Genomic DNA, 22707 nt, shown 5'->3' with positions numbered 1-22707 from the left:
AGTTGTTCTTCTTCCAGTGATCTTCTGTAATACCACTGCACACGGTGAGACTCCTCTTTGCCTTGGGAACATTGTAGAACAGCATCCCCTCCATCAGAAAACTGTCTCTCAGTGGGTTCTCCACTGGGGCAAAGAACCAAGGCATACTCAGCAACAAGTAGTGATGCAGAGAAACATTTATATTCCCCAGAGTAGTTGGCAGAAAGTACATGAACAATCAATGAGAAGTTATCATCATCATCATCATCATCACCACTGACCAACATGTCAGACTTTACTGATTCAGGGTTAACATTGTCCATTGGTGTCTCCCATTTCTGATCTTGCCTATTCGTCTCAGAAGGACAGGTGAGAAGCACTTTCTCTCCCACAGATGTGAAGACAGTCTTGGGGTTGACATAGTCAAAGTTGGGGATGTACATGTTCTGAAAGCTGAGGCATCTCTGTCTATCCATCACCAGGCAGTAAAAGTGATGACTGTCCTTCAGCATGCTACCAGAAACATTGAGAAAAATGCCTCTGTCCTTCACCTCGATGACCCCCTGTAGCTCCTCCTGTAGGGGTACCAGAGACACACTGGTGTCCAGGAAAAGGGTAGCCTTATTTTTGGGGAACACCTCATGGTACCATCGAATGGTCTTCCCCTCCAGACTTGTGGCAGTGATGTTACAGTTCAGTTCTGCCCCTCTGTCTGGCCGCTCAGAGATCTCAACAGAGCTGATTTCCTGGTTACACACAGACAGCTCGTGTTCATGCTTGTTGGCCAGAGCCTTGTCCTTCCAGCATTCCCTCCTGTACATGCCTGAGTCGGACTGTCTGAGCTGGCTGATCTGGAGGCCCAGCAGCTGGAGCTGGTAGGTGAGTCTGATGCGGCCCTCGAAGTCTGTCGGAGGCGAAAGGGGTGCCATCTCATCCGAGGAATTAACCAGTAGCTGGTCTCCCTCAAGAACTGATCTGAAAACAGCGATGTAGTCGACTCCAAAGCAGTATCCCATTTCTATGACACCTCCCTCTGTTCTGAAGATGGCCCCTGGTACCTCTGGCGCCTCACAGTAGGCTGTATTGACTATAAAGAACAGTAGAAATTCCCTAACAGTGGTCATTCTGTTCTGTACTTTACTCCTTGTCCATGTGTTAATCACACTCTGGGGATGTGCTCTCCAACTATGCCAACTCAGAGTAACCTTTTATGGGTTGTCAATGAGATCCTCCCCCTTAGCCCATATATCAGCTGCATCTTCTCTCCCCCCACCCCTCCACCACACACACAGTCACACACACACACACACACACACACACACACACACACACACACACACACACACACACACACACACACACACACACACACACACACACACACACACACACACACACACACACACACACACACACACACACACACACACACAGTAGATATTGTGAGAATACCACCCAAGTGATCAAGTTGTGCAAAAACGCAAACATGATGTATTAGAAACATATTCATGAACAATACCATGATACTAGTGTTACGTGATGCACTAAAAACCTCCATGTCTGTCCATGTGTCTCTTTAGGATCATCGAGCTAAACGGAGGCCAGTCCCCTCTCACCTAAAAGCGTTTCCAGGCACTCATCAGTCACATGGATGCCGTGGAATCACCCGCTGAGATCATCACTGCTGAGGTCATGAGGAAGTGTGCCACGCCCATCAGTGATGACCATGACGACAAGTTTGCCGTGCCCTCCCTGGAGGAGCTTGGCTTTGAGACCGAAGGCCTGGCTCCAGCAGTATGGCCAGGGGGAGAGACGGAGGCCCTCACTCGCCTGGAGAGGCACCTGGAGAGAAAGGTGAGGAGTAGTCCCTTCTTTATATCCCAGCACTACTGAGCCAGTGTGGTGGACACACAGTACTAGGGTTGGGGTCAATTCCATTTCAATTCAGTCAATTCAACCCCCCTCCAAAAAAAACGACCTTGTTGACTTTATTTTCTGAACTCCTTGTCAGTGTGTTGCACTGTGACCCAAATACTAACATTCTGTGTTCCAGGCATGGGTGGCCAACTTTGAGAGTCCCAGGATGAATGCCAACTCCCTGCTGGCCAGCCCCACAGGCCTCAGCCCCTACCTCCGCTTCGGCTGCCTCTCCTGTCGCCTCTTTTACTTCAAACTCACTGACCTCTACAGGAAGGTGAAGAAAAACAGCTCACCGCCCCTCTCGCTCTATGGCCAGCTGTTGTGGCGCGAGTTCTTTTACACCACAGCCACCAACAACCCCCACTTCGACAAAATGGAGGGCAATCCGGTTTGTGTGCAGATCCCCTGGGACCGCAACCTGGAAGCGCTGGCCAAGTGGGCTGAATGGAGGACAGGGTTCCCCTGGATTGACGCCATCATGACCCAGCTGAGACAGGAGGGCTGGATCCACCACCTGGCCAGACATGCTGCTTTCTTACTAGAGGAGACCTGTGGATCAGCTGGGAGGAGGGCATGAAGGTAGATACTGGGGGAAGGAGATGTTAGAGGGAGCATACATACATACATACATACATACATACATACATACATACATACATACATACATACATACATACATACATACATACATACATACATACATACATACATACATACATACATACATACATACATACATACATACGCACGCACGCACGCACGCACGCACGCACGCACGCACGCACGCACGCACGCACGCACGCACGCACGCACGCACGCACGCACACACACACACACACACACACACACACACACACCTCTGTCTATGTCCTTGCATGCGTGCAGGCATAAGTGCATGTATGCAAGTGCATATGTGCATTGTTATGTTCCTCGCCATTGTGCAATGAGCTGGAAGTTGCAACTTGCTCTGTAGTTGGTAAGATTTGATCAGTTTGTTGTTTGATGATAGTCCTTTAGTGTGCATGGTGTAATACAACCAACGCCAAATCCAAAGCCAAAATACTTTGGTAAAATTATGGATGGGCAGAATAGCATGCAGAAGCATCATTCTGCTGCACCACATTCTACATGTGGCTAGATTGTACAGTGTGGCTTTGATTTTAGGTAACTGTTTCATTTCACACCGGGCACATTGCAAGTTGTCATTTCTTCACACAAGGCATTTTTTCATATATAATTTTCATCATTTTAGTCATGACAGGATGGCAGGAAGCTTGGCCCCAGTGATGTACTGTGCCGTACGCACTACCTTCTGTAGTGCCTTGCGGTCGTAGGCCGAGCAGTTGCCATATCAGACAGTGATGCAACCAGTCAGGATGTTCTTGATGGTGAAACTGTACGACTTTTTCAGGATTTGAGGACCCATGCCAAATCTTTTCAGTCTCCTGGGTGGGAATAGGCTTTGTCGTGCCCTCTTCACGACTGTCTTGGTGTGTTTGGACCATGATCATTTGTTGGTGATGTGGACACCAAGGAACTTGAAGCTCTCATCCTCCTCCACTACAGCCCCATCGATGAGAATGCGGGCATGCTCGGTCATCCATTTCCTGTAGTCCACAATCACCTCCTTTGTCTTGATCACGTTGAGGGAGAGGTTGTTATCCTGGCACCACACGGCCAGGTCTCTGACCTCCTCCCTATAGGCTGTCTCATTGTTGTTGGTGATCACTGTTGTGTTGTCGGCAAACTTACTGATGGTGTTGGAGTCTTGCCTGGCCATGCAGTCATGGGTGAATAGGGAGTACAGTAGGGGACTGAGCACGCACCCCTAAGGGTACACCATGTTTAGGATCAGTGTGGCAGATGTATTGTTACCCACCCTCACCACCCGGGGGCAGCCCGCCAGGATGTCCAGGATCCAGTTGCAGTGGGAGGTGTTTAGTCCCAGGGTCCTTAGCTTAGTGATGCGCTTTGAGGGCACTATGGTGTTGAACGCTGAACTGTAGTCAATGACCATCCTGTTGGGCATCTTGTTGGGCTGTATCACCGCCTGGTATGACAACTGCACCACTCCCACAACCGCAGGGCTCTCCAGAGGGTGGTGCGGTCTGCACAACGCATCACCGCGGGCAAACTACCTGCCCTCCAGGACACCTACAGCACCCAATGTCACAGGAAGGCCAAAAAGATCATCAAGGACAACAACCACCCGAGCAACTACCTATTACCATCCAGAAGGCGAGATCAGTAGGCGAGGTCAGTACATCAAAATCTTGGACCTAGAGACTGAAAAACAGCTTCTATCTCAAGTCCACCAGACTATTAAACAGCAATCACAAACTCAGAGAGGCTGCTGCCTACTCACAGACTTGAAATCATTGGCCACGTTAATAAATGGAACACTAGTCACTAATTATGTCACTTTAATAATGTTTACATATCTTGCATTACTCATCTCATATATACTGTATTCTATACTATCTACTGCATCTTGCCTATGCCGCTCTGTCATTGCTCATCCATATTATATATTTATATATTCTTATTCCATTTCGTTCCTTATTCCATTAGGTATGTGTTGTGGATTTGTTAGATATTACTTGTTAGATATTGCTGAATTGTCAGAACTGGAAACAAGCATTTTGCTACACTCACAATCTGCTAGCCATGTGTATGTCATTAATAAAAATAACTTGGCCTAGTCGAGTGTCTGAAGTAAATCCTTTGCGTCCGACTTTTTAAAGGAAAAATCTTTGTCCAGTACGATGTGAGTAATTGCTGTCCTGATATCCAGAAGCTTTTTTCGGTCATGATATTATCTAAAGTAACGTAATAGTAAACATAGCTACTAGAACTCATGCATTAGTAAACCCGCTACAATCATGCAGTAACGTTAAAGTGTACCTTCAGTAAGCAGTTTAGCACTTATACCGGCAGGCCCCGGTGGCAATAGATGAGTAAAACCAAAAGTTTACCTTGACTTGGAAGATTTCCAGTGTTGTGTTGGATAGTCATAGCCAGCTAGCTAACATAGCATCCCCTCTTTTTGAGCAGGGTGTTTGAGTAGGCTAAATTAGCTAGCTGGGCTAGACAATCTGGACCCTCTCTTCCTAAAATTCCGAAAATCTGCTGCCATTGTTTCAACCCCTATTACTAGTCTGTTCAACCTCTCTTTCGTATCATCTGAGATTCCTAAAGATTGGACAGCGGCCGTGGTCATCTCCCTCTTCTAAGGGGGAGACACTCTCGAACAAAACTGTTACAGACCTAAATCCATCCTGCCCTGCCTCTCTAAAGTTTTCGAAACCCAAGTGAACAAACAGATCACTGACCATTTCGAATCCCACCGTACCTTCTCCGCTATGCAATCTGGTTTCCGAGCTGGTCACGGGTGCACCTCAGCCACGCTCAAGGTCCTAAATGATATCATAACCGCCATCGATAAAAAACAGTACTGTGCAGCCGTCTTCATTGACCTGGCCAAGGCTTTCAACTCTGTCAATTACTGTATTCTTATCGGCAGACTCAACAGCCTTGGTTATGTGGACAACTATAAACACCCAGGTGTATGGCTAGACTGTAAACTCTCCTTCCAGACTCACATTAAGCACATCCAATCCAAAATGAAATCAAGAATCGGCTTCCTATTTCGCAACAAAGCCTCCTTCACTCATGCTTCCAAACTTACCCTCATACCCTCAAACATACTGACTATCCTACCGATCCTTGACTTCGGGGATGTAATTTAGAAAATAGCCTCCAACACTCCACTCAGCGAATTGGATGCAGTCTATAACAGTGCCAACTGTTTTGTCACCAAAGCCCCATATACTACCCACCACTGCGACCTGTATGCTCTCGTTGGCTGGTCCTCGCTACATATTCGTCACCAAACCCACTGGCTCCAGGTCATCTATAAGTCTTTGCTAGGTAAAGCTCTGCCTTATCTTAGCTCACTGGTCACCATAGCAACACCCACCCGTAGCATTCGCTCCAGCAGGTATATTTCACTGGTCATCCCCAAAGCCAAAACCTTATTGGCCGCCTTTCCTTCCAGTTCTCTGCTGTTCTCTGCTGCAAAAATCACTGAAGTTGGGGACTTATATCTCCCTCACTAACCTTAAGCGTCAGCTGTCAGAGCAGCTTACCGATCGCTGCAGCTGCACACAGCCCATCTGTAAATAGCCCATCCAACCAACTACCTACCTCATCCCCATATTTGTTTTTGTTTTTCTGCTCTTTTGCACACCAGTATTTGCACTTGCACATCCATATCTGCACGTATATCACTCCAGTGTAAATTGCTAAATTGTAATTCCTTCCCCACTATTGACCTATTTTTGCCTTACCTCCTTACTTCATTTGCACACACTCTACACAGATTGTTATATTGTGTTACTGTAACGGTCGTCGGTGGAAGAAGGTGAGGACCAATGCACAGCATGGTAAGTGTTCATATTCTTAAATAGAACTCAGAACACTAAAATACAAAACCAACAAGAGAACGAAATGAAACCGAAACTGTCTGGCACAGATACTAAACAGAAAATAATCACCCACAACTCAAGGGTGAAAAACAGGCTGCCTAAGTATGGTTCTCAATCAGGGACCACGATTGACAGCTGCCTCTGATTGAGAACCATACCAGGCCAAACACTGAAAAAACAATTCATAGAAAAAAGAACATAGACTGCCCACCCAACTCACGCCCTGATCATACTAAAACAAATACATCACAAAAGGACTAAGGTCAGAACGTGACAGTACCCCCACCCCCAAAGGTGCGGAATCCGGCCACAAAACCTGAACCTATAGGGGAGGGTCTGGGTGGGTGTCTTCCCGCGGTGGGGGCTCTGGCGCGGGACGTGGACCCCACTCCATCATAGTCTCGGCCCACTTAAGTGGCGTCTTGAGAGCGGCGACCTTCACCGCCGACCTCGGACTGGGGACCCTTGCCTCAGGTCCCAAATAGATGGGAGATTCCGGCAGTACCGGACAGGCGGGAGACTCCCGCAGCTCCGGAGTGAAAGGCAATTCCGGCAGCTCCAGAGTGAAGGGCGATTCCGGCAGCACCGGAGTAACGGACGGCTCTGGCAGCTCCTGACTGACAGGCGGCTCTGGCAGCTCCTGACTGACCGGCGGCTCTTGCAGCTCCTGACTGACCGGTGGCTCTGGCAGCTCATGACAGGCGGGCGGCTCTGGCAGCTCAGGACAGACGGGTGACTCTGGCAGCTCAGGACAGACGGGCGACTCTGGCAGCTCAGGACAGACGGGCGACTCTGGCAGCTCAGGACAGACGGGCGACTCTGGCAGCTCTTGACAGACAGGCGACTCTGGCAGCTCAGGACAGACGGGTGACTCCGGCAGCTCAGGACAGACGGGAGACTCTGGCAGCCCTGGACAGGCGGGAGCACCTGTAGGGAGGAGACGGAGAGACAGCCTGGTGCGGGGGGCTGCCACCGGAGGGCTGGTGCGTGGAAGAGGCACCGGATAGACCGGACCGTGTAGGCGCACTGGAGGTACTCGAGCACTGAGCCTGCACAACCCTACCTGGCTGGATACTCCCCGTAGCCAGGCCAGTGCAGCGAGGTGGAATAGACCGCACTGGGCTGTGCTGGCGAACCGGGGACACCATGCGTAGGGCTGGTGCCATGTACACCGGCCCGAGGAGACGCACTGGAGACCAGATGCGCTGAGCCGGCTTCATGGCACCTGGCTCAATGCCCACTCTAGCCCGGCCAATACGAGGCGCTGCAATGTACCGCACCGGGCTATGCCTGCACACCAGGGACACCGTGCACCTCAACATAACATAACATACACATACACAAAGACATACACAAAGACAGAAAACAATCACTCACGAAACACAGGTGGGAAAAGGCTACCTAAGTATGATTCTCAATCAGAGGCAGGTGTTGTTAGTTGTCTCTGATTGAGAATCATACTTAGGTATCCTTTTCCCACTTGTGTTTCGTGGGTGATTGTTTTCTTTCTTTGTGTTTGTCACCAGACAGGACTGTTTAATTTCGTGTCATTCTCTTTGTTATTTTTGTTTTAGTGTTCTGTGTTTAATAAATTCATCATGAACACGTACGACGCTGCGAATTAGTCCTCCGATCCTTGCTACTCCTCCTCAGAAGAGGAGGAAGATGAGCGTTACAGTTATTGACTTTCTTTATCCAATGTAACTCTGTGTTGTTGTTTTTGTCACACTGCTTTGCTTTATCTTGGCCAGGTCGCAGTTGTAAACTTGTTCTCAACTACCTGGTTAAATAAAGGTGAAATAATATATATTTTTTAAATTATTTGATTGGGTGGACAACATGTCAGTTCATGCTGCAAGAGCTCTGATAGGTTGGAGTCCGGAAGTTGTCATAATTACTGTGTAAGTCTATGAAAGGGGTTGAGAACTATGAGCCTCCTAGGTTTTGTATTGACGTCAATGTACCCAGAGGAGGACAGAAGCTAGCTGTACTCCGGCTACACCATGATGCTACCCTACAGAGCACTGTTGAAGCTACTGTAGACCTTCATTGCAAAACAGTGTATTTTAATCAATTATTTGGTGACGTTACTATAGTTTTTTCTAAAAAGGATAACTTTTTAATGTTTTACAAGGCCCTATGTAGTAAATCTATATTCCATATAATATTACAATAATTTGCTAGCGTGTCTTCATTCCATCACCGTACTGTTTCTTGCAACACGTAGACATTTTTGTTTCACGTTCGATAGGCTTACGATACATTTTCATTTAGCCTACCATTATTTTCCCTGCTCTGAGTGGGCGCGATGTTTATAGTGCATATGAACGTTCATAAGACTCATGAGGTAGAAGATCTGTTTATTTAATTTAAAGTATGGCTTCCTTCGTTCATATTTCTTGGGATATGTCGGAGTTCCCTGTGTCTGTCCTATAGTCTCTGTCATTATGGTTGTGCATAATAGGAGCGCAAGTCTCAGTGTGCATAGAAATATGTTTTGTGGCATGCGCTCCACGCTTTGGAGTCGGATCGTTGAATAAGAGAAAATTATTGTTCGCTCCATGTATGTATGCATGGGGTTGAAATATCATGAATAATCATTAAGTCTGATTGAGACAAATGTACCAATGGATGTGGAAATTGCCTTTTACATTATAGAACCAGTTTATTAGTTGTAATTGCCAATTGGTCCTGGGGGCCAAGTGCTTGTATTATGTAGGCCTACCTGTTTGAGGTTCTGTTAGACAGATTTGATTTGGTTTCTCAAGGGGAGGCGCTCTACAGGACATGTTAAGCCTGATAAAGAGGCTATTCATTTTGGGCTATTACCCGTGTATATTTGGTAAATCTGCTTGTATATTTTGTATGATATTGCGCTTTCATCATTGGATCACCAACACCTGTAAATAAATCTACACTCTGAGCACATCAACCTGCCTTGCTTCCTGTAGATTTCACGCCCTTCCGACTGCTACAAATGCCCTATTTTACAATTACATAGACTAGTCAAAATGTGTTGTAGACAAAACATTTTTTTACTTGACTTGAAAACTTGTGACTCTACTCGATTTGACTTGCTCTTAGAATGTACGACTTACTCTTAGAATGTACGACTTTTCACCCGATCTACTTGGGACTCAACTTGAGACATGGACCTTGTGACGTGAGACTTGCTTGTGCTCGAATAATAGTGACTTGGTCTTACCTCTGTTAGATACATTATAACCCATGTCCTTTATCAGTGGGCTACATAGTGATATTGTTTAAGTATTGGTTAGGTTTTAAAGTTCAGACAAATGTGTAATGCCTGAAGAAAATCGTATTCTCTACAGCATAAAGATGATGTTCACACAACTTTCTCTCTGTGAATCACACATCATGTACAAACTACATATCGCTAAGGACTCTTCACTCAAACAGCCATGAGCAGACAGAAAAGGAGATAAGGAGGTTGTCAATAACTGGAGTTATTTTGCTTTAAGCACCTGCTGTCAGAGCAGCTCACAGATCACTGCACCTGTACATAGTCCATCTGTAAATAGCCCATCCAACTACCTCATCCCCATACTCTGTTTATTTATTTATCTTGCTCCTTTGCACCCCAGTATCTCTACTTGCACATTGATCTTCTGCACATCTACTATTCCAGTGTTTAATTGCTATGTTGTAATTACTTCCCCTCCATGGCCTATTTATTGCCTTACCTCCATGGAGGTAATTTGCACACACTGTATATAGACTTTTTCTACTGTATTTTTGACTGTATGTTTGTTACATTTACATTTACATTTAAGTCATTTAGCAGACGCTCTTATCCAGAGCGACTTACAAATTGGTGCATTCACCTTATGACATCCAGTGGGACAGTCACTTAACAATAGTGCATCTAAAACTTAGGGGGGGGTGGGGTGAGAGGGATTACTTAACCTATCCTAGGTATTCCTTAAAGAGGTGGGGTTTCAGGTGTCTCCGGAAGGTGGTGATTGACTCCGCTGTCCTGGCGTCGTGAGGGAGTTTGTTCCACCATTGGGGGCCAGGGCAGCGAACAGTTTTGACTGGGCTGAGCGGGAGCTGTACTTCCTCAGTGGTAGGGAGGCGAGCAGGCCAGAGGTGGATGAACGCAGTGCCCTTGTTTGGGTGTAGGGCCTGATCAGAGCCTGAGGTACTGAGGTGCCGTTCCCCTCACAGCTCCGTAGGCAAGCACCATGGTCTTGTAGCGGATGCGAATTTCAACTGGAAGCCAGTGGAGTGAACGGAGGAGCGGGGTGACGTGAGAGAACTTGGGAAGGTTGAACACCAGACGGGCTGCGGCGTTCTGGATGAGTTGAAGGGGTTTAATGGCTAGGCAGGGAGCCCAGCCAACAGCGAGTTGCAGTAATCCAGACGGGAGATGACAAGTGCCTGGATTAGGACCTGCGCCGCTTCCTGTGTGAGGCAGGGTCGTAGTATTTTGTTTATATTGCTCTGCGGATGTTGTAGAGCATGAACCTACAGGAACGGGCCACCGCCTTGATGTTAGTAGAGAACGACAGGGTGTTGTCCAGGATCACGCCAAGGTTCTTGGCGCTCTGGGAGGAGGACACAATGGAGTTGTCGACCGTGATGGCGAGATCATGGAACGGGCAGTCCTTCCCCGGGAGGAAGAGCAGCTCCGTCTTGCCGAGGTTCAGCTTGAGGTGGTGATCCGTCATCCACACTGATATGTCTGCCAGACATGCAGAGATGCGATTCACCACCTGGTCATCAGAAGGGGGAAAGGAGAAGATTAATTGTGTGTCGTCTGCATAGCAATGATAAGAGAGACCATGTGAGGTTATGACAGAGCCAAGTGACTTGGTGTATAGCGAGAATAGGAGAGGGCCAAGAACAGAGCCCTGGGGGACACCAGTGGTGAGAGCGCGTGGTGAGGAGACAGATTCTCGCCACGCCACCTGGTAGGAGCGACCTGTCAGGTAGGACGCAATCCAAGCGTGGGCCGCGCCGGAGATGCCCAACTCGGAGAGGGTGGAGAGGAGGATCTGTTAATTCCACATGTAACTCTGTGTTGTTGTATGTGTCGAACTGCTTTGCTTTATCTTGGCCAGGTCGCAGTTGTAGATGATAGCTTGTTCTCAACTAGCCTACCTGGTAAAATAAAGGTGAAATAAAGACATTTAAAAAAACTTAATAACTAGGTTCTTACATTAATTATTATATTATCTTTAAGCATTTGGACTGTACTACAAGTTATGCAGCTAATTGAAGGGATTTTTTTTTACAATGATGTCAGTTGCTGTGTCCACAAAAAATGTCCAACCTCAGTCTTACTCCCTGGCCTCTACAAAAAGTAAGGGGTGCTGATTACATGAGCTACATACAATAGTATTGCTGATTAGTACCTGCCTGGCTGCCTGCATTCAAGCCATTATCCCCAGGTGCTTTTAAATATAATGCAGACTTACAATAATGAGCTCCAATTTCCTCTAAGTCACCAGATTTGGAAGCTACATACATTTCCTGAACTGGGCTGGAAGAACAGCCTGTGGAGCTGGTGATCAAGCAGTGTGATTAAGCCCCAACTGTGAGAAACTTTCCCTCTCTGTTCACTCCAGTTTAGCTCTGTGCTGATTACAGTGATCAGTGTCTGTCCCATATGTTGCTGCTTCTGAGATGCATCGACTGCTATTTGATTTGATATATAGATTTGCCAAAATACCCTAATTACTGGAAGTGTATGGTGCAAGACCAGAGCTCTGACGGAGGAATGTAAAGATAAGAAGATAAGAGAAGGATACTGGGGGTTGTTACTGCTCTGCTTCCTACAAGCAAGTTTAGTCAGAAGCAGAAGAAAAGCATTGCTACATTACATCTCTTCTGTGATCTATATGATCTATGTAAACTTAGTTTAGTATCCATTTTAAGCTGGAATCATTTTAGTCTGCCTTTCAGTGGCTTGAGGGATGAGTTTAGATTTTTGCAGTGTCAGCTGTGTATTACCGTTCTTGTACACTTAGTTGCGCTGTGGTGCATCTGCAGCTAGTAACACACAGCCATACACCAAAGAAGCAAAGTTCAGTTTCATAACGAAACGTCATATCCGCTGAACGCTGCTAACAAACTCAGGTACTGTGATGTACTTCTCATTTGTTTCTGTTTGGAAAGTACAAGGGAAATGAATGAACATGCATTTTAATTGAATCAATTGTCAGTTTGCAATAGTTTTGTCTTCCCAGCATCGTCGGATGTCATCACAATTGATCCTGCTTGCCTTTAGCAACCTATCATTGCTGTCAAGGCAGCTAGCTAATTTAGCTAACCTTAGCTAGATGACTAACTCAGACATTGACAGATCAATGTTATGACCATATGACTGATGTGATATTTGTACTATTCTTCATTATTACTAAGGTGTTAAGTGCTGAGTTTATGTTGCCTTTGTTTTGATTCACAATTTTTAAAATGATTTTTATTTGTAGTCTGTAGAAAGCTATCTTGAAAAAGAAAGGTCATATTACTATTTTTGTTATATCACCCCTAGGTCAGACCTGCATGGTCTGTGACTGTGCACCCATGTTGCGATTAGTCACAACGTTGCTATGCCGCCACTGTCAGCGGATTCGACGTCTCCCCCCTCTCAGGGCCTTCTCAAACCCGGGAGGCACAGCAGAGAACCAGGTGACCGTGGAAGCCCTCTATGACCTTTCTGTGGACATCCAGAAGATCCGCCAGCTCAAGGGCTGGGTCCTGCATCAGAGCCCTGCCTATGTGAGTGAGACGGCCAGCCTTCTGCGGGACATGGGAGCAGAGGGGCCCATGATTGCCCGGGTCCTGGAGCTCTACCCCGAGGCGGTCCTCTGCAGCCCGGAGCAGCAGCAGGCCCAGAGGGAGCTGTGGAGGTCCATCTGCCCCAGAGAGAGAGACCTAGTGGGCATCATTGAGAAGTTTCCCGCCTCCTTCTTTACCTCCAGTCACCACGCCAACCAGAGGGCCAACATCGACTTTTTCCAGAGTTTACACCTAAACAAGCGCATTGTCACCAAGCTGATGGCCAGCGCCCCCCAGAGTTTCAGCTGTCCCGTGGGGCAGAACAAGGAGATGGTCTGCACCCTGCAGCAGGCCTATCTGGAGCTGGGGGGCGACGCAGCTAACATGAAGATCTGGCTGCAGAAGCTGCTCAGTCAGAACCCCTTTGTCCTCCTCAAGCCCCCAGAGGTGCTGAGGGACAACCTGCTGTTCCTCAGAGACCGGGGTTTCACCACCTCAGAGCTCCTCCGCCTCCTCTCCAAACTCAGGGGGTTTGTTGTCGAGCTCAACCCGGACAGCATGCGCCACACCCTGGCTTACTCGCAGGAGACCCTGGGCTGCTCAGAGGCTGAGCTCCGGGACATGGTCCTCAACTGCCCAGCCTTGCTTTACTACCCTGAAGTCATCCTGGCTGAACGCTTCGAGGGCCTGCTCAGAGCTGGAGTCACTATGGCTCAGATTACACAGACTCCGACCGTTCTGGAGCTGACCACACAGATTGTAAGTTACCGAATCCAAAGACTGCGGTCATATGGCTATGATGTACGGACAGGCAGCCTACAGGCCCTCAACGGCACTAAGAAGGACTTTGAGATGAGTTCTGGTAAACTGCAGCTGCGACGGGAAAGGCCACTCTTCAACCCTGTTGCCCCGTTAAAGGGTGATGATTGACCTTGATTTCATGGTCTAAAATGCAGAACATTCTTATATCACCATAGGGAGAACTTGTATCAGGATTTTCTTTCAGCTGAATGGTATTACTGAGTTTAGGAGACGAGCTTGCCTTGAAAGTAGTCTTGCACAGCAGACAATTCCTCCCCAAAGGCATTTACCCTGGGGATAAGGTTACCTTGAAAGAGGCAACGCATCATTTTATCTGTGCAATATTTAAATACTATTAGGATAACAATAATATTTGGATATTATGATGCAATGTTGAATACGTGTTTTGCTGTGTGTTGGGAATTGCCTGTGTATTGAAGCCAATGTGTCAAAGTAACCCCCCCCCAAAACATCCTAATAAAACAATTTGATTGATTATTCATGGTTTTGTGTATGAAAGGTATCATTGAGGGTACACTTTTATAAACAGTAATGAGCCATGAACTTGTTTGCTCTATAGTCAATGTCATTGTGGATAACATCATCTCAGTGTCTTGATGGCAGCATCACTTTTGTCCCCTTAAGCAAGTGTTTTGTACAGGGTTTTGTTTTATTGGCTGATAAGATTACTCTATTAATATAACAATAATAATAATATATGCCATTTAGCAGACGCTTTTATCCAAAGCGACTTACAGTCATGTGTGCATACATTCTACATATGGGTGGTCCCGGGGATCGAACCCACTACCCTGGCGTTACAAGCGCCATGCTCTACCAACTGAGCTACAGAAGGACCACTATTGGTCTTTGAAGTGCTGAAATCAAATACCAGGTCATTTCTACCTGACTGGAAAAGCAAAATATGATTTATTTGGTTGGATTTGCAATAACTTTATTACCTGTGTGTATAGGTCTAACACACATTGTCATGTCTGATTTGTCATGGGGATAGAACTGATATTGTGTGTATAGGTCTAACACACACTGTCATGTCTGATTTGTCATGGGTATAGAACTGATATTGTGTGTATAGGTCTAACACACACTGTCATGTCTGATTTGTCATGGGTATAGAACTGATATTGATCTTTAAAATGTAGCTACCAACTTGGCTTGTATTGAGAACTGAAGTGGAGTTGCATTCAATATGTGCAGAAACTAATTTGGTCAGCTTTTCACCTGCCTTACACCTGCCGTGGTTTTAGATTAGTGCGCACATGTTAATTCAGGGTAAAAATCACTATGCAGTCTTGCTGAGCATATAGGCCTACCCCAAATACTGTACTGTAAGCTTATTTTAAAGGCCTTGCTGAGAGTTTAAAGCCTGCTGGAGCCCTTGAAACGTGCTCAGAGTGCTTTTTAATGGGGAATGAGCAGCATAGCTAACAAAGTCATGACTTTGTGCTTCAAGGTTTCCAGCTCACTGCCAACCAACAAACTTTGGCAGCATCTGAACCAGCACCCTACTGCCTATAGAGAACTACTTTTGACCAGAGCCCTAGTGAATAGGGTGCCATTTCAGATGCTTCTATAGTCTGACCAGAGCTCTAGTGAATAGGGTGCCATTTCAGATGCTTCTATAGTCTGACCAGAGCTCTAGTGAATAGGGTGCCATTTCAGATGCTTCTATAGTCTGACCAGAGCTCTAGTGAATAGGGTGCCATTTCAGATGCTTCTATAGTCTGACCAGAGCTCTAGTGAATAGGGTGCCATTTCAGATGCTTCTATAGTCTGACCAGAGCTCTAGTGAATAGGGTGCCATTTCAGATGCTTCTATAGTCTGACCAAAGCCCTAGTGAATTTAGTGCCATTTCAGATGCTTCTATAGTCTGACCAAAGCCCTAGTGAATTGGGGCCATTTCAGATGCTTCTATAGTCTGACCAGAGCTCTAGTGAATAGGGTGCAATTTCAGATGCTTCTATAGTCTGACCAAAGCCCTAGTGAATTTAGTGCCATTTCAGATGCTTCTATAGTCTGACCAGAGCTCTAGTGAATAGGGTGCCATTTCAGATGCTTCTATAGTCTGACCAGAGCTCTAGTGAAAAGGTGCCATTTCAGATGCTTCTATAGTCTGACCAGAGCCCTAGTGAATTGGGGCCATTTCAGACGCTTCTATAGTCTGACCAAAGCCCTAGTGAATTGGGGCCATTTCAGACGCTTCTATAGTCTGACCAGAGCCCTAGTGAATTGGGGCCATTTCAGACGCTTCTATAGTCTGACCAGAGCCCTAGTGAATTGGGGCCATTTCAGACGCTTCTATAGTCTGACCAGAGCCCTAGTGAATTGGGGCCATTTCAGACGCTTCTATAGTCTGACCAGAGCCCTAGTGAATTGGGGCCATTTCAGACGCTTCTATAGTCTGACCAGAGCCCTAGTGAATTGGAGCCATTTCAGACGCTTCTATAGTCTGACCAGAGCCCTAGTGAATTGGGGCCATTTCAGATGCTTCTATAGTCTGACCAGAGGGGGGAAGAGATCCAGCTTAACAAGACTGCTGTAATCATGGCAATAACAAAATTATATGTACATGTTAATGAATTTGGGTTCTCCAAAGGGTATTTTTATATGATTTGGTTTAGTTCCGAGTCATGTACAATTTCAGAACCAGCCGGCTATAAGGATATGTTTGGGGACATATTGCAGTCCCAAAAGTTCACTTTTATTTTCTACAGTTGGTTTCAATGTCAGTGACTTCTCCCTCATACGTTGTCACTGAGTTATATTCAGTAACCTGAATTCAGTAACCTCCACTGACCCCACTGACCTCTTTTGGTACAACCTGAACTTGTTTTATGAGCTCAAATACAGTATGTTTTCTGTTAAAAGGTTTGCTTCCATTTGAGTGTAATGAACAAGACCATGCGAAGTGTATAAATGCAAATTCCATTTTCACTTTTTTCTCCCTCTATCTTCCTTGTTCGCTCTCAATGATGATCCACTGTCACCACGTCCTGTCTGCTGCCCTACGGCGACTATGTCAGTCTGAATTATCTCTTAAAGCAGGAGAGGTTAATAAGAGGCAGAATAAATTGTTATTTTTCATTTCAAATGTGACACCCGGTATTATTAGCCAGGGTTACACATTGTTTTTATGGGGCATAAATCAGGGTAAATATGAAAATAGATGACACCTGCAATTAAAATGTATGATTTTCAGCTGCAGCGATAGCATTGTAGAGTATTAAGGTGGTAAATATTCAATGTCTGAGGTCAGTAGGACTTGGAGAATGAATGTGTGCTCAGAGACCACGGCTAAGCATCTTTCTCCTCGGCTGTTATAATACCAGGATATCCCATAATGTGTGTCCCAAATAACACTCTATTCCCTATGTAGTGCACTACTTTTGACCAGGGCCCATGAGGATTTAGGTGCCATTTGGGACATATCGATAATGTCCCTCAGTAAAGGTGACCCTTCTGGGATACATTTGCATATAGTAATTTACGTTGTGTTGTGGTATACACAAGTTGTCTGAGTGGATGTGGACAAGAAGTTATATAATACACAATTAGATAGAGGATATAAGCTCCTAATCTGTCTGACAGTAATCCGTCAGTTTAAATTTTTTTTAAAATTTTACCTTTATTTAACCAGGCAAGTCAGTTAAGAACATATTCTTATTTTCAATGACGGCCTGGGAACAGTGGGTTAACTGCCTGTTCAGGGGCAAAACGACAGATTTGTACCTTGTCAGCTCGGGGGTTTGTACCTTGTCAGCTCGGGGGTTTTAACTCGCAACCGTCCGGTTACTAGTCCAACGCTCTAACCACTCTAACCACCGCTCTAAAGTTCTAAACTGGTTCACATACCACATCCTATCCACATCCATGACATTGGATAAATGTTGTAATAAGAGGGAGGGAAAACGGAAATTGGTTTCAGGGGCCGTACCCACTCTTTTCTCTATGTCCTGTCTTATGTCTCCATCTAGAGGATCACTTACTCAAACACTGTATACTGAAAGATGGAGTTGAATTAATTATTACTGATGACAAGTATTCGATTAACCATGATGACAAATACAATATCACGGCAAGTTGAAGAATTTAAAGGAACATTGCAGACATTCTTCAATAGTAAACATTTGCAAGAAATCTAATGGCTCTCCTACACCTTTCAAGAAACATAATTCAGAATAAACGTTCAACAATATATATTTCCTATATCATTTAAAGCACCAGTTGACATGAAACACTTTTGAAATCATCATAATTACAAGTATTAAAAGCACTCCAGCCTTTGGGTGGTGACTCCATAACGTAAATTGCCATATCATATGAAATCGTCAGTCATAAATCTTCATAAATATCAGAGCATATGTTAGAGCAAGAGTGGCATGGGGTGAGTCATAGCAACGTGGGCACTTCCAGGAACAACCCCCCCCCCCCCCACAACCCTGGTGCCCATGTTGCTATGACTCACCCCAGGCCACTCTTGCTCTGACGTAGGCTCTGACTCAGAGAGAGCCATTGGTTTGGACCTTGCAGAATATTACTGATGAGGAGAGAAAATAACGGGATTGATTATGCATCAGACAAGGAAGGCCACTATATGGCTCAATCGTCTGGGGCAAACATGAAAATCTGTCTATATTTGACCACACATGACATGACATGACTAACAGTAACAAATCTGAAAAGACTGGGATGGACATGTTGACTAATTTGATTCATGAGTGTTATGGAACTGTGCTGATGCAGTCACAGACACATGAGATGAGAGGCAGAGTGAGTGGGGCATTTGTAATATACAAATGGATAATGATTTTTTATTAGAATTGCACTGGACAACAGAACACAAGGTTCCGGTAGGATACCCTTCTTATTGTATGTGGTGTAGTAAACATTGTTTAGTGCATTCATACAGTTCTTCACTACATTTTATGTTAGTTTCACGAGTAGATCTGAATAAACATGATAAAAATCAAACGGGATATACATGGGTAGAAACCGACATCAACTTAACATCTCAATCCACAATGCCAGTTAAAAAAGGCACTGAAGGTCTGACAAAGAATAGTCAGAACGTTTGTATTTATTCAGCTCCACAGATCTCCCTCTTGAAAAGTTCAAATTGAAATGTAACCCCATTCTCCTCTTGAATGTCATTTGGTACTCCAGGAAACCTAGTTTGAGGTTAAGGGAAACAAAGGGACAATTTAGACAGATTGATGATGCTTTCTAACACTTGGCCTGACGTGTGTGTGGAGTGGATCTGGTCAGTCTGAACAGAGAATATATCCACAGTCCAAAGTGCTGCACTGCTTAGAGCCAAGAGAGCAGAGAATTAAATATGCTTCCTCACCTCTCTTGTTTTCTAAAAATGCTTTGGTCAAACTGCGGGAAGAAGACATCACAGTGGAAGTCAGCCATGATGTCAGTGAGGTAGACAAGGTCACACCAGGGATGCATCAGGGCGTTCTGATTACAAGGGAAAGGTAATGACCTAATTTAGTGGATGGACTGTCCTAGTATAATGAACAACTTAATCCATTTTGATCCACTTAAAATTCCTAACCCATATATTGGATTTAAAGTCCTGGGCCCATTATAATAATGCATCTCAGAGTAGTGCTGATCTAAGATCAGGTCCCCCCCATCCATGTAATCTTATTCATTATGATCTAAAACTATACACTTATCCTAGATCAGAATTCCTACTCTGAGAGGTTTTATGAATAAGGGCCCAGATCATACTGTACCACAAACTTCCCACCATCCACAATGAGATACAACAGTTACCTGAAAGACCTGTGGGCCACCCAGATAGTCTCCATCAGGTCACAGAGGGGTTGCAGCAAGGCCAGGCCGACACCACTGTCGAAATCTTGACAGAGGAAGTGGGCATGCTCTGTCTAAGGACTCAAAGCAGTGAAACACAACTTGAAAATGTTTTATTCATATTGAAATACATGTGGGGTGAATTCGGAAAGAGTGGGACATCATATAAACTGGGACAGCTTAATCCTGATCATTTTCCAAATCTATATTGACTATCTTTGACTCTGTTTTCATTAGGCTAAATGATCGACTGAAATTATTTACATGGCCAACTTTGAATACCAGACTCATTGAAGTTTAAAAACATTTTGTTAGGTTGTGGATTGTATGTGTGATTGGTAGTAGGCCTAGTGTGATCATTTGAATTTCTAAGCAAACAGCTGGAGTTTCTCTAATAGAGCTATTTTTATGGAACGGTTTCTAATGTCAGAGGCAAACTGATTTAAGTCTTTACTGAAGACTCATCTCTTCAGTGGGTCATATGATTGAGTGTAGTCTGGCCCAGGAGTGGGAAGGTGAACGGAAAGGCTTAACTTATCTCTGCCTGGCCGGTCCCCTTTTTCCACTGGGATTCTTGTTAACATAAAAAGTGCAAGTCACTGGCTTGCTACATTTCAACCCAGGTTCATTGTCTGCATTTCCCTGTGCTCTACTATTTCATCATACAGCTGGCACACTGTAACCTAAAAGCCATGGATTCATATTGGAAATCAATCAAAATTACCTGGTTGGGAGACATTTGTGGTAGTGTCCAAAAATTATTTGAATTCTGTCCTGTGAAAGCAATATTTTATACATTCATTACCATTGGACCAATATCCTTTCGCAACGCTCCTGTCTAAGGACTCAAAGCAGTGAAACACAACTTGAAATGTTTTATTCATATTGAAATACATGTGGGGTGAATTCGGAAAGAGTGGGACATCATATAAACTGGGACAGCTTAATCCTGACGTGTTCATTTACTGGTCTGACAATAGAAAATCTAAATAATTTTGACTAAAACCTTGCAGAGAAATGACATGATCAAAATCAGACCACTTCCTTGGTGTGACATATAGAGCAGGGCAGAGCAAGCTTCAAACAGGAAGCTCACCCCATAAAGCACATCATAAAATTGTGATGTAAATGTTCAAGGCCTACATGTACTGGTGCATCAAAACACATAAAAAAGTTTCCAATATAATGTTTACATTTTGTAATTCAGCCTTTTTTTTGTCCCGCGTTACCAACCATATCTAGCTAAAGTGGGACAGTCTTAAAGTATTTTCCAATGGAGGAAAGAGATACATTAGCGACCCCCTGTACTTAGGTTAGAAAGGGCTCTACCTCTTATAGTACTATATCCTGTAAATGTTCTTGTAGTGTTATTTGAGTGAATTCAGAAAAAGTGGGACACTTTTTGCATTTCAGTCATCTGTCTGTCACCTCTTCAGACGTCTATCCAAGATATTAGCCAAACACATGATACATTTCTGAAATCCTCAGATGTTTTCTAATTACACAACATTTTACTTAATTGTAATTGAGGTACAATTAGGACTATAATTATGGTGCCCCAGTTCATCTAACCTGCTGTCCCAGTCTACCAAATGTGAACTGAAAATATGTGTCATGTTTTGTCTTATATTGTCTTGTCATTATGCTTTCCCTTCTGTTCGTTTCCCCCTGCTGGTCTTATTAGGTTCGTTCCCTTTTTCTATCCCTCTCTCTCCCCCTCCCTCTCTCTCCTCTCTCTATCGTTCCGTTCCTGCTCCCAGCTGTTCCTCATTCTCCTAACTCACTCATTTAGTCTTTTCACACCTGTCCCCTATTTTGTCGTCTGATTAGAGTCCCTATTTCTCCCCTTGTTTTCCGCTTCTGTCCTTGTCGGATCCTTATATGATGTTCGCTGTGCTGTGTCATTGTCTCGCCCTGTCGTGTCTTGTCTCCTTCAGATGCTGCGTGTGAGCAGGTGTCTAAGTCTGCTACGGTCGGTGCCTTCCCGAGGCAACCTGCAGTCAATGGTCGAGTCTCCAGTCGGTCCTCGTCACTACGAGTGGATTTTAGTTTTTTCATGTTTTGTTTTCTTCTTATATTGTCCAGGAGTATACTTTTGCCAGTTACTGGAATAAAGACTCTGTTTTCGCTAAGTCGCTTTTGGGTCCTCATTCACCTGCATAACAATATGGTTGACTCAGAGTACAGAAATGGTTGTGTCATGTCTCATGTGAATATGATATCAACATTTGTTTATGTGACTAAGAAACATCTTGAGTATTTCAGAAAATACATAATGTTTTGGGCTAATATGTTGGATAGATGTCGAAAGAAGTTACAAGACGACTGAAATGCAAAAGTGTCCCATTTATTCAAAAACTAGATCCATTGCTACAGTGCTATTAAGTGTTATCAAGTTACTAAGTGTACAGTATCTTAATAAGCATAATGGAATCCGACTTCAATCACAACTGGCCAACATTAAATGCGTAAGCTAATTATGCATTTAGGACACAAATGTAGAATGCGCATCAATTAATGATCCAAGTATACATGTTAATGAGTTTCAAGGAGCCTATTTTCTATGAATAATAAATTATCACATTGTTATCATTGAATAATGCAAACAATCACGCAATTGTGTAATTTGTAATGCTGGGTTTTAAACCGTTACATTATATAACATCGCATAATACAAAATACACAAGGGAAAATGAATAATGAGTTTTCTCACGGTAAATGCCATGGCAACTGTCCATTTTGTCCTATTCCCATGTTGTTGCACGCAGCGGCGATGAGCCCCAGAGGTTTCCTCTGTACTTTGTCCCCACACATCGCCGATGCAATTGAAGATATGGTTTACAGACAGTTGCAACGTGGTCTCAGAGCATTTCGTATTATTCAGTAAGTAAATCTGAGAACTATAGTATATGTTACATTTCGTATAGTATG

At 44.7% G+C, this 22707-nt stretch overlaps 2 protein-coding genes and 1 pseudogene across 2 annotated transcripts; 2 read left to right on the top strand and 1 right to left on the bottom strand.

The window, feature by feature from the left end:
- Nucleotides 1-1595: 1595 nt before the first annotated feature.
- LOC124041018 lies at nucleotides 1596-8011 on the top strand (annotated as a pseudogene).
- Nucleotides 8012-12410: 4399 nt separating this feature from the next.
- LOC124001435 (transcription termination factor 2, mitochondrial-like) lies at nucleotides 12411-14435 on the top strand. The gene is made up of 2 exons (XM_046308208.1): nucleotides 12411-12488; nucleotides 12904-14435. The coding sequence occupies exon 2, from the start codon at nucleotides 12915-12917 to the stop codon at nucleotides 14058-14060; it is 1146 nt and encodes a 381-aa protein (XP_046164164.1). The 5' UTR covers nucleotides 12411-12488; nucleotides 12904-12914; the 3' UTR covers nucleotides 14061-14435.
- Nucleotides 14436-18724: 4289 nt separating this feature from the next.
- LOC124040937 (dihydrofolate reductase-like) lies at nucleotides 18725-22590 on the bottom strand. Its single transcript, XM_046358096.1, has 5 exons — nucleotides 22490-22590; nucleotides 20920-20924; nucleotides 19738-19766; nucleotides 19301-19416; nucleotides 18725-19121 (listed from the first exon to the last, which is right to left on the bottom strand). Exons 1-5 carry the CDS (start codon nucleotides 22588-22590, stop codon nucleotides 19031-19033), a joined length of 342 nt encoding a protein of 113 aa, XP_046214052.1. The 3' UTR covers nucleotides 18725-19030.
- Between the last annotated feature and the right edge of the window lie 117 nt (nucleotides 22591-22707).

The sequence above is a fragment of the Oncorhynchus gorbuscha genome, linkage group LG01 (assembly GCF_021184085.1).
Source record: "Oncorhynchus gorbuscha isolate QuinsamMale2020 ecotype Even-year linkage group LG01, OgorEven_v1.0, whole genome shotgun sequence".
In the NCBI taxonomy this organism is placed as follows: domain Eukaryota; kingdom Metazoa; phylum Chordata; class Actinopteri; order Salmoniformes; family Salmonidae; genus Oncorhynchus; species Oncorhynchus gorbuscha.
The sequence above is the reverse complement of the archived record's forward strand: the minus strand, read 5'-3'. Positions and strand labels throughout refer to the sequence as shown.